This window comes from Watersipora subatra, chromosome 11 (genome assembly GCF_963576615.1).
Source record: "Watersipora subatra chromosome 11, tzWatSuba1.1, whole genome shotgun sequence".
Lineage (NCBI taxonomy): Eukaryota > Metazoa > Bryozoa > Gymnolaemata > Cheilostomatida > Watersiporidae > Watersipora > Watersipora subatra.
In genome coordinates this window covers 29,645,252-29,658,065 of record NC_088718.1, presented here as the reverse complement: position 1 = coordinate 29,658,065, position 12,814 = coordinate 29,645,252, and the positions used below count along the sequence as shown (strand labels likewise).

General features: G+C 32.9%; 1 protein-coding gene across 1 annotated transcript; it reads left to right on the top strand.

Annotated features, from left to right (window-relative positions):
* Positions 1-2,776: 2,776 nt before the first annotated feature.
* Positions 2,777-9,512, top strand: LOC137408672 (uncharacterized). The gene is made up of 3 exons (XM_068095255.1): positions 2,777-3,044; positions 5,696-5,840; positions 8,906-9,512. The coding sequence occupies exons 1-3, from the start codon at positions 2,940-2,942 to the stop codon at positions 9,094-9,096; spliced, it is 441 nt and encodes a 146-aa protein (XP_067951356.1). The 5' UTR covers positions 2,777-2,939; the 3' UTR covers positions 9,097-9,512.
* Positions 9,513-12,814: the final 3,302 nt, after the last annotated feature.

Genomic DNA, 12,814 nt, shown 5'->3' with positions numbered 1-12,814 from the left:
GTATAAGTGTAGCATTACATAGGATCTTGGTGTATGTGAATTTCTCAGACTTCCCAAAGTGACATCAATAAGTGACAAAGTGATGTCAATAATTTGGCATATTTTTATGAGTGATAAATATACTGCCACTATTTCATTTTTGCGTTATTGTTTGGTGAATTTGGAAGCAAGCTATAGCAGATATTTTGCATTTAAAAGGGTTAATGTTGCTCCAATCAAAGAAGAGTGCAAAATATGAATCACGTTTGCTTCGCCAGTAAAAGAGTTAACTTTAGCTTCTCAAAATTCTGACGAGTTATTTGAAATACAAAATGCCACCTTTATCTAAATTTCACCTTTAACAAAACTTCACCATAAAAAAGTGTGGAAAATATAGCGACATGGCATTCAAATAGAAGTTTACAGTAATTCAAAACCCTTTTATAGGTTGGCAGCTGCTAAATGATGATTTGAAAAGTTTGTAGAAATTTATAATTACAAAATTAAATTATATGAGTCATGATAAACACATTTTAGCTTCAAAACAAGTAAGTTGTCATATGTACTGGTTTATCTATTACATATTATATATTTTTATATGATATATAATATTATATAATTATTATACATAATTATAATATATAATATTAATATATAATATTAATACATATTATATTACATAATTATTATATACTCAAAAATGGTAAATTACTCCTCAGCCTCAAATTGTAGACAGACAGGTTATGAGCTGAGGTTATCTTCATGGCACCTGAGATGTTTCGAACAAATTCTTTTATTAAAGATTGACTTGCATCAAAATTCACATTACCGTTATTTGATATGAAGATATTCACCAGGTCTTACTCTGTTGTGTTGTAGGTGCAAAATATGTGGAAACGTGATTACAAGCTCTTAAAAGCTAAAAAACGAACAGAAAATTGCAGCCACACGAGACCGTCGTAGTTTGGGTTCCCTTTCCAAAACGGCTCAAATGTGATGTAGTTGTGAAAGATGGTTTCTGTTTACACTTTCTTGCAACCTTATTCGTCGAAATATTTTCACAAATATACTTCACGCATTCAATAAAACTATGTCTATTGTTCTTACGCGTCTGTTTTATCGTCATTGTAATGCTGTCACTTTTAGCACTGATATCGTATAACTTACCGTAAAAAATCGTTAAACTTTTTAATCTTAGCTCGAATGAGTACATATCATTGTCTGATAATCATGACGAGCCTGTTGGTCACCTGTGCGAATCGAAAAGTGCTGCAGAACTTATTTGCGAAGTATTGGGTCACATAACCAGATTACGACTTGACGATTGAATAATGCCAAAACAAAACTGTAAGGTAGCGAGCATCTATATTTGATACGGGGTCTTCTGGTAAAACCCGAAGTGTTTGTCATAAACTAGTACTACGATAAGTTTTATATTGAGCTTTGTATTGGCCTTTCAATTCACGTGAGAACATGCGTGACAAGACTATAACCAAATTTCGTGTCTACGTCATCGAAATAAAGAGATTCCAATCTATGGCGGCTTTTGGTTTTTGAGCTTTTAAGAGCTTGTAATCACATTTTCACATATTTGGCACTTACAACACCACAGAGTAAGACATGGTGAATCTTTTGATACCAAATAACTGTAATGTGAATTTTGTTGCAAGTCAACCTTTAAATAAAATGCTTATACTAATATGTCATACAGTGATAGTACATGGACACATCCCCATATGGTGCTGATGTCACAGAAATGCTCAGTGCAGATGGATTTGAATCAATAATACCCAGTTGAGCTCTCTCTAGTGGAAGCAAAAAACTCAGCGCATTTCATCCCACTACATAAATTCTAACATTCTGCTGCCAATGACAGGTTGCTCATACAGCAGTGCTGAGATAACTACCTTTTTAAAAACTTTATTACCTTATTCATTAAATAATTGAACCTACCGATTGTACAGATTCCTACTGCACTGGTGCCAACATCTTCCTAGGCTTAATTCTTCTAGCATAAAAAAGTTTTTTTACAAAAGGTGATTGTTGTTCATGCGACTTTTGAAGGAATAACTTTAGAGCAAGTAATAAATTCTATAAATGTTTTGAACAGAGAGAGATATCAATATTATTAAAAAAACAAGTTCTGATCAGGTATCCTGGTTGAGTTAGGGCGACAAACTTTTGAGGCGTGAATTAAAAAGTGGCCATGACCTGAAAACGAGTCTATTTTAACAAGTTCGGTTTGAGGAGTACTTCGCTAGTCTTGGATAAACCGATAAAGCGCAACTCATAATTGGCAAATTCGTCGGCAAAGGTAAACTCCGCACCCATTTTAAGCATGGAAACCCAGTGATTGCAACTTTATATTGCTTAGTGACAGTCAGTACAAACTTGACTTCAAATTATGAACCAATGAAATGCAAAATGCTTGTCCTGATTAATGCCATTCTCTAACGTGATTGCTTTGTGTGACAGGCACGTACACATACACATATGCCTACTCCTTTTTTTGTAATGACATCCTTAGGGTATGGCATAAGCTATAGCAATAATTACCTGCCTTGCTGATTAAGTGGTGAAAGAGCCATCCCAAGAAACAAGTTATCTCTAACAGGAACCATAGCTATTTTTAAACCAAATGGATTGCGTAAATTAAACAAAACCAGGATAATTAAATTAAAATTTTTATTCTCTTGTAATAAAGGATGCTGTCTACACTCCTTGCTCTACTGTGAATCATGTCAGTGTCAACTATAAATATGGGCTGCCAAGGTTCTCATCATCTGTTTGAGCTACCAATGAGCCAAGTTGACAACCGCTGTGTATATGATCTCTTGCCTTCGCTTCAGGCTTAGTGTTTTTGTTTGCATAAAAAGAAATAAAAAACAAAGTGTTTAATACTGTGAAAACAATTTAATGAGATACTCTCAACGTTGTGGCGAACAATAACTCACAACAAGATGCCAAGAAGGATTTGTCTTCTCGTTACGTGGTTACTTGGTACTAGCGTCTGCTGCTTCCCAACCTTCACAGAGAACAACAACAAGAGGTTGGAAGAGTACAAGGTTGGTCAAAAGTGATTATGTAACATTCTGTTTTTATTGTTGATGTAAGCTGAACAGATTTTGTTGTAATGCTTCAAGATCAATCATGAGAAAACAAACAAATGATGGCTAGAACCTTTGCATGCTTCTCTAAGCAAAAACTAAGCAAAACTTATTTTTCGGAAAATTCTGAATGAATGCATAAGGAACAAAAATTAAACTCACTTTGTTTTTACACATTTTATTTTTAATAATTGAAAAGATATGAATACAAAGATACTTCAGAAGTTTTAAAAGATTAGATTTAATATCCAGATTAGCACAAATTAGGTTTTAAATTTCCATTTTCATTATTTCCAGGTTGTGCTTACATTGTCAATATATTGAAGTTCCATTTTTGTGTGAGACAGTCTTCTTTCTTCTGGCTCTTAGCAAGGCTTCAAAGTACAGACAGACTGGCTCTTATTATAGTAAAGATATAAAAATAGTAAAAAAATGGAGAGATGAATATATGCACATTCTTGTAATGAGTAGCTATTAAGAATTTTGAAAACACAGATGTGCTATTAGAATTTGAACAGCAGAATAATTTTTTACTTTAGAAATCAATTTTTTATGAGCTAAATTCAATATTAACTGTGTCATTAATGCAGTACTCCTCTTAGTGTAAACTTTTCCCCTCCAACCTGTCAAATTATTCTTTCATGATGGCACATTGTTTAGTAGTCTTCCTCCTACACCTCAGTATACTGACTTATAGCCTGGCTCATAGAACGACAGAGTGGGTCTTCAATGTAATGATCCTCACATCAAAACGTATGATACCATTCCGTTGGTTAAGAATGAACGTTTTGTACTCTTTGACATTATGTAGCCTATCGAGCTCTTGAAGGGGAGAGTTCAAAGGATAGTTGGGGAGAGAAGGGAAGGTGTAGTGCGCCTACTAACGATTTTTTATTTCTGAGCTAAATAAATGGTAGTAACTATTTGCACTGTTGAGCATGGTTGAACAGCATATATTAGTTTGGTCTTCCAGCAATGTATCATCTAAGCTGTCTACAAGAACTACTTTATATCTATATTTTAGAATCATTTTTATTTTTTCATCTTATTACCACATTTTAGTTAGAAATATATTAAGCTGGAGACTAAGATTGAGTTGGACAGAATTAATTCAAATTCGGTTGTTTACAACAGACTAATATTAAGTACATATGCACCAATGAGGATGTCCTGCCGCATATTGTTAGACACCCCATAGAGCAGGTTTACCGATGCGCACAAACATGCTATTTTTAGTTAACTATGTTGAAGCAGACGTGCATATATAAGATGCAGATACTGAAAGTGCTAAGTTTTAGGATAAATACATATAACAAAAATTTGCTAGAATAACTACTGTATATATATATCACTGTATACAAGATGAGTCAACCTTTGAGGTTTTTTAGGCATATCTTTAATGATAGGTATTTGCAATGCCTATTTTAACTTCATTAATTGTTCTTGAACCAACCGCCAACCCCTGTTTATACATTCAGACAATGGCAGCTTTGTAGTATAGTACAGACGGAATGAGGCCTTTTGGTGCAGGTTACAAGTTCAGAATTTACCAATATTTTGTTGTGATTTATGGCTTACCAAATTTGAACTAAAAGTAGAAGGAATAATCTTTGTACGATGACAACATTCACCTATTAAACAGAGATATCTTTCAAGATCCTTCAATTAAATGTTGGTAATGTTATTATAAAAAGTTATTTCTTACGTATTCTGAAAAAAAGGTATTTGTGAAGCTTCATGGGAAACAATGAATTTTTTTCCGTTTTTCTGTTATTACCGTCGTGTTATTTGTTTACTACATACACATGTACCTTCCTTGCTTCACATGAGACAAAGCTAAATACTACTAGCTACAATAAGATGACCAGCCTGTTAGTAGCACGTTTAAACTTGTTAGTTAACAACAGGAGTTGTGTGCTCCAGATGATTGAGGAGTCTAGGATAGCATCTCAAAATGTATACCCATAAACTGCAGTTTATTGTATCTGAATTATAGTGTTCATAAATAGCAACTGTTAGTGTGATAGTAACATAACAACTAGACAGAAGCAGGCAGAGCAATCATATTCGACCTAACAGAAAATTTCTTTAAATTAACAATTACAGAGAAAGGAAACAATTTTTTAACCGAACATGCCGTAAAGCGTGATTATTCAAAATTGTAGAATTTCTGATGGTATTTGCAATTATATTTTTAAGACTTCATTTTTGGTAAATCAGCAACAAGTACATGTTAGAAGAGATAAAATATAGTGATTATTGTATTTACTTGGATTAAATTGCCCAATCAAACTTGTGATTTACTAAAGTCTAACATAAAATTAGCCAATCAAGTTTGAGGTTCAGTCATGACTTGAGAGTGTATTGAGTTGTTTAAGTTCAACCTGCTTGCCTTGTTGCCTGCTACCAGTCTCTTTAGATACTGAACTTTCAATCACATTGTTTTATAGGCAGCCTATTAAAAAGCTGTCAAAAATAGATAATAAATTGTTTTAATTACTATGAAAAACCATGTTCACTGCATTGCTTGACAATTTGCATAGAAAATAATTAGGAATGCTTGCAAAAATATAGTTGTTAATTGCTAACTGTTCAATTCAATTTACCAGATGCTGATAAAAACACCAGAAGGAAGAGTCGAAATGCTGCGTAGATATAATGAACATATCACTGCTAAGACAAAGAAAGACTTCCAGCCAGTCAGAGAGTTGTGTATAGCATTCTGTCAATACTGCTACCCAGAAGAGGTCATTGGTAGGTATCCTTGATATCGGAGAGTTTGTCATAGAAATAAGAGCTTGAGAGTTTATTCAAAAATTTTATGCATCATGTCTTTATAAAAGTTAAAAAAGTGCACAATTTTAATGCAAACGTAAAATTTTGTTAGTGGAATTTTATAAAGTATATTTTTTAAAACTACTTTTTTTTAAAGATTTTTGATTGTTTTTTCAGTTTGAAAACAATTTGGAAACATTTTGGAAACAAACTATTTGGAAACAAAACTTTAGTATTTTATATATAAACAAGTTTTTGTTAAATGAACTAAATGTATTTTTAAAACCTTTTGAAATAATCTCGTGTGACAGCCTCATAGTTCATAGTGATTGGCTGATGAATGGAGCGAGGATTTTAGTGGTCTAGCACCATTTTATGCTTGTTCTCCAAAAAAAGTATTCATAATGGCTAGCCTTGGTACCTATCCCAAAACATTGATCACCAATCATAAAGCTAGCAGATCTACTCAAACTTATGTCACAATAAATTCAGGATATCGGGTTATCATTTTGCTAAAGTGCATAATATTGCATTTTCCAAAGTTTCATGTTTGGTTTAGGATCGACACAAAAAAATTGTAAACACGGACCTAAAGTATTTTTGCAAGGAAAATTCTTCAACATTGGTAGATATTTCTGATAACTATATTTTCATATTAGAGAAGGGGAGTCTGCGAAGATGATAGCGTTTTTCTTTTTCAGCTGGTTTCACTAAATTATAAAATATAATATGCATGACTATTGTTCGTCAAATAGATTGATTTTTGTACAGGATTTTTTCTGCTGATACCTAAGTCTTAGGTAAGCCTCTGTTATAGAAACTCTAGCGCTTACAGCAAAGATACCATAAAATACCATGTACGACTTACATAAGCAAAAATACCAAATAAATAAGCAGAAATACCATGTATGTAAACAAAAACTGAAATAAAGGGATGTAGGCTTGAACTAATTCAAAAAACGACCAAGGTATTCCATAGTGAACGAATGAACCATCTGCTGACAGAAGCTGGATTGAGCTTTAGCAAAATATATTAACAATAATATATAAAGGCTGCAAGCGGTGAGAGGTATTTTAATTGGATGATTACCAACTAAACATATGCCTATGCTTTGACAAAGGTTAGGGATTCTACTTCCAACCTCCAACTAGAAAACATAAAAAGAAATTTGAACAATGACTGACAAATGAATTTAATTACAAACCGCTGTCAACCTTTTCCTAAACTTTTTGTGCAAGTTCTTTAACTAAGTTAGATGCAATGCAGTGAAACGCAATTTAGTAAAAAAGAGTTGTTTTACCTTGTCCAAATGTAAAAGCACAAAAGAAGACGATTCTTAATTGGTATTATAGCTAATTTTATCTGAAAAAATCAGTACTTTTATATCATTTGCGATTGTTTTTGATGCTTGAGGTAATTTGATTGCCAGGGTGTTCTGCGATTAAATTAAAATTGATAAAATTTGATCTCAGTTAAAACCTCCAGATCAAGCACAAGTGCAATTAGGACATTTTAGTTGGAAAGGGCCTGCAGAATAGAGATGCCTAATGCTGCAACTTGAATACAATAGCTGATACCAACTATCACAACGATAACAACTAGTGATGTCACCATTTTTCATATACTTTTCTTTTGTGTGTTTGAACCGCAATCAGGTTTTGTTGATTTTTATTTTCAAACACCCGAACAGTCAGATCACCCCAGCCATAAAAAACGATTGCAAATAATAAAGAAATACCGATACTTCCTGATAAAATCTATTAAAATTTTGTGTAAGTTTATCTCTAAGCGCTTGTCCACAGCAATATTTCCAAAACTGTTTTATTCAAAGTTTTCTATCAATACTGTTGGTGCCAGCAACATGTTTAGAGTGAATCTCTGGTTGTTTTCAAATCTCCATACCATAGCCTCAGAAACAAGCAGAACTCCTGACTTGTTAATAAGCACCGAGTGGATACATTGACTGCAGCCACTTTGGAATAAACGTTATAAACTAGAGGAAGTCACATAACTTGAGGCTAAATTGCTATACTTGATATAGAATGAGCAACAGTTTTTTGAATGCAGTGTAGTGGTTAACCCAGCATACGACTGGGATTTATTTCATTTGCAACTATCTGAGTATACATGTACTTCCATAATTTGATCGTTGCTAGGCTACTAACGTCAGTTATCTTGCCTTTGAATTTTATCCATTCCAATTATTGTCATTTATAAGCTATTTATTTATTATTTTCTAAAAAAAGTATTGATTGTATAATCTAATCTATATAGAAAATTAAAATTTTGTTTCAATATATGTTCTGCAATAGTTATACTCAAAATACTAAATCTATGTCGACATCAGTCTAAACACAAAAAGCATCATGACAACTTCAAACTCGATCGATTGCGTTCAATCTTCAGTTGACTTTGGAATTGAATATACAGAGTCAGAGTAGGAAAAGGCAGTAAAAGACTGCATAAATAATCAAATTGAAAAAACATTTTTTAATGCTTTAAAGATATTATGAACACTTCATACTTCTGATTTGTATTGTTATGATTGAATAACAATTCACTTTCTAGTAAGTCACAGTTACGTGAGTTGAATAATTCAAATTACCAAAGCTCTGTGAATGACATTCAAAGATTCAGTATAGTTTGAAAATATTTGTTCATATGAAATTGAATGAAGCTCTTTGAAAATTTATGTAATCGCAACTTTTTTGCAAAACATTGACTAAAACTAAACAGTTTTAGAAACTATAAAGAGATAAACATCATAAGAATGGTGCTTGCTGATATTCTATGCATTTCTGTATTTTATCTTTAGTGTAACAATAAATTTTCTCAAGTGAGGACATATATGTGATAATTAGGTTTTTTCAAATGCTGAAAAAAAATTGATATTGACTCTTTTATATTGTATTTTTTTAGTGTATTAATGAGTTTTCCCAAGCCATGACATATTCTTGAATAAAGGTAATTTGACTGTCTCTTTTTGAACCATTTTATTGTATTAATGGACAGACATAAAAATATTCACTACCATGTTTTGCAGTAGAGATAGCTGACACACATCCTTTCGACCTTCTCAACCATTCAGAGTTTGTCTCGTGGGAAGACTTGACACTAGATGACAATAGAAACGTTACTTGCGCTAGCTCATGCTTTCTCAGAGGAGAGCCTCTTTATCCTGAGGAGCCATTTGGAAACTGTCAGCTATGTCTGAAAGGAGAACGGGAGTGCTAGATTACACTGGCTCTTGCTATGAGCGTTACCATGGCTACTATTGTAGCTCACATCCGGTGTTGAAAGCCTTTTATAAATAATTTTTTAAGGTGACTTCTTTGAGACTTGAAAATTTTTGACATTTGAGATTAAGAATTTTTATAGATATGATATTAATAAAACGTCTAATATATATATATATAACATGTTATATATAATATATTATATATAATATATTATATTAATATTTTGTTATCAAAAATGCTTACTCTCAGTGCTTGCTCTCAGAATCATGTAATAATATATTGTATCTATAATACAATAATAATTAAATAATTAATTATTATCAATATAATTTACATGATTCTATCAATACTGTGAACACAGTTCCTCATGTAGTTTCATTTGTGTTGAAATACAATATCATATATTTTGTTAAGAAACAAGCAATATATTATTGCTTTCAATCTGGAAATCCAAAAAATCGCCCAAATCAAAACATTATGAAAAACAGTTTACTCCAATAAATTAAGCTACCGTAAATATGCAATGATAGACACCAGCAATTGATGCCACACCATCTCATCTAAATAATTTGTATGGACACCTGCAATTGATGCTCCACCATCTTATATCTATAATTTTCATGAATACCTGTCATTGGTGCCACACCATCTCATCTCTATTATTTGGATAAATATTTACAATTGATGTCACACCATCTCATCTTTATAATTTGTCTGTGCTAGGTGATAGGGATTAAGGCATGCAAACTGAATAATTTAATCAAAATCCGTGGCAGCTGAATATAAACTTGTAAAAATTAATCCTTTTAAAAATCAATTGTGACTTAATAACAATTTTATAAGTTTATCAGTAAATTTTTATGTCTTAGTTCAAATATATTGAATTATGTTACTAAAATCAATGAAGTCTGCTGCATGTATACTCTAAATTCACCTGAACCTGAACATACTAGAATTTTCCAATCAATGAAACTGAGTTCTTTGTACAGTGGAACTTCGATTTACAACATCAATTTTTTCTGGGGTCATTTTTAAGCAGACAATTGTGTAAGTAGTGAACACCGATTTTACCTTGTGTTCACCCTAATCCATTCCATGCCTCACAAAATTCGAAAAGAAAATTTGTATAAATTATAAACATGTCTAATGGTAAAAACCTGTAACAAATACATGCTTGATTTATATTACTACATGATGAACACAAAAAGTAAATATGGGAAAAAGAAACAGAAAATCAATCTATAAAAACTGAATGGAAATTCGTCTTACTTTTGTTGTTTGCCGAATTAATGTGGCCAAGCAAAGACCGATGGAGATTGGGAGATTGTATTGTTTTAGAATTGTTTTAGATTCTAGAGTGTATTGTTCCATTTGTTTTGCTTAAATAAATCTTTTTAAGAACATAAAGAGAAAAAACTATTTACGTCGACGTGAGCTGAAAAACTACGTCATCATACAGAAAAAATAGAATTGAAAGTGTTATAAACCAAAGTTGTCCTGCTCTGTATGTAATACATGATAACTCCAAATTATACAGAGAATGAAAACAAAACATTTGTTTTTTACTAACTTTTGCTAGCATATGAAAATTAAATGAGATGCATTGCTCATCTAAAAATACCAGAAACAAAAAACAAACAAATATTTTTTCAGTTTTTTTTGTATAGAAATACTTTTTTGCAAGTCAAACCGTAATTTCTACCAAGATTCATTTCAAAACTCGAAAATTTTCCATGTAGATCCTTTGGTAAGTAGAGGTTCTACTGTATTGTATAATCATTAATGCTATTGCAGGATAATATGTTAATATCCAAGGAAGTTGCTAGCTATTAAAAATTGCATCTTTCATATGACTAGCCAGTAGTACAAAGGCTAGCTTGTATGGAAAGCCAAGAGACTGGTTAACAGGACTTGCTATAGGAGACTCTAGGTACATGTAGAGGAATGGTTGACAGGACTTGCTATAGGAGACTCTAGGTACATGTAGAGGAATGGTTGACAGGACTTGCTATAGGAGACTCTAGGTACATGTAGAGGAATGGTTAACAGGACTTGCTATAGGAAACTCTAGGTACATGTAGAGGAATGGTTGACAGGACTTGCTATTGGAGACTCTCTGTACATGTAGAGGAATGGTTAGCAGGGCTTGCTATAGGAGACTCTAGGTACATGTAGAGGAATGGTTAACAGGACTTGCTATAGGAGACTCTCTGTACATGTAGAGGAATGGTTAACAGGACTTGCTATAGGAGACTCTAGGTACATGTAGAGGAATGGTTGACAGGACTTGCTATAGGAGACTCTAGGTACATGTAGAGGAATGGTTAACAGGACTTGCTATAGGAGACTCTAGGTACATTTAGAGGAATGGTGAAAAAGTGTGAAGAAGGATTGCTCAAGCATTAGAAATCGAGAGTTCTTATACCTTCAGCAGTTGAGCATGTTTTTACACTGTGGTTTTACCACCTGATTTCTTTAAAAATTGGGGATCTCAAAACTATTTCAAAGTATGCCAAATACATTGCAAAAATATCTCATCATCTTCCCTGTGGAATGAAACAAGATCAGAATGAGTGATGATACACAGTTCGTATTGCAAAAGATCAAGAGCACAGAACAACCAAGCTTAACTTATTCAAAACAAACACTAACTCCTTTACGTTGTGCTTAACGTAACGCATAGTGTCAGGCCTGACCCTCTATAATGAAAAAACAATCAGAAGTAAATGTCACATATAGAACTGTGCAAAGTCGTCATATGTACAATATATAAAATATTCCACAGTGCCTTAATTGCTACATTTATGAGTAAAACAGTGTTATTATAGCTGCGCATAGAACTCTTTGGAGTTATTATCACCACAACTTCAACTAATGCTATTCCTTGGTTTGTCATGCACTTAGACACACCCCTATAGTTATGCAATGCCAACATAAAAAACAGATGTGTCGCTCTTATTCTGTGGTAAATCAGTGTCGCATTTTGTAGGTGAAACACCCATTTGATGTGCTCTCTTTGTGACATGGAAATTACATTAGCAACCAACGGCATTGCACTTGTGTGTTCACATAGGTATGGCTCTTCTGTTGCTTTAAATGCAAAAAATTTTGTTGTTAAAACACTGTAATCTGTTTTTATTTGAAACCATTGTTCCATAGAAACATAGAAACATGATCTGCTTGCAAGAATAGTGAATATGCTCACTCTTCTTGAGTGCTACATTCAGTTGAAGGCATAGTCTAATGGGTAAGTTTGATGCCTTTAAAACTAGAGGTTCTGAGATGCAATCCTCTGCACAGCAACATTTTTGTTATTAGAACCTTATCACAGAGGGAGCAGGTAAAACAGGTTAAAATATGCTACAATTTCCATTCTATTGCAGCAGCTGATTAATAGATAGGTTTGTTCATCCTCATCTTGTAGATGCTGCCACGGCATCTTACTGGAACAGCGCAGCGCTTTCACAGACATTATTTTAGTTACTGTAAGGGTGTTCAAGTCACCCTCTCCGTTTGAATGGAGGTTGACAATTAAATCACTGTCTACTTATGTACAGGTGGTACTGAGTTACACAAAAAGTTCACACAACCTGATTTTATTATGGTAAAGGTATTATAAGCGTAAATACTATTAATGCTATTTCAATAACTACCTCTGTAGCTTCAATACAGTACGGCTATTCTAAACATCAAAAATTTAACCTATGAATTTA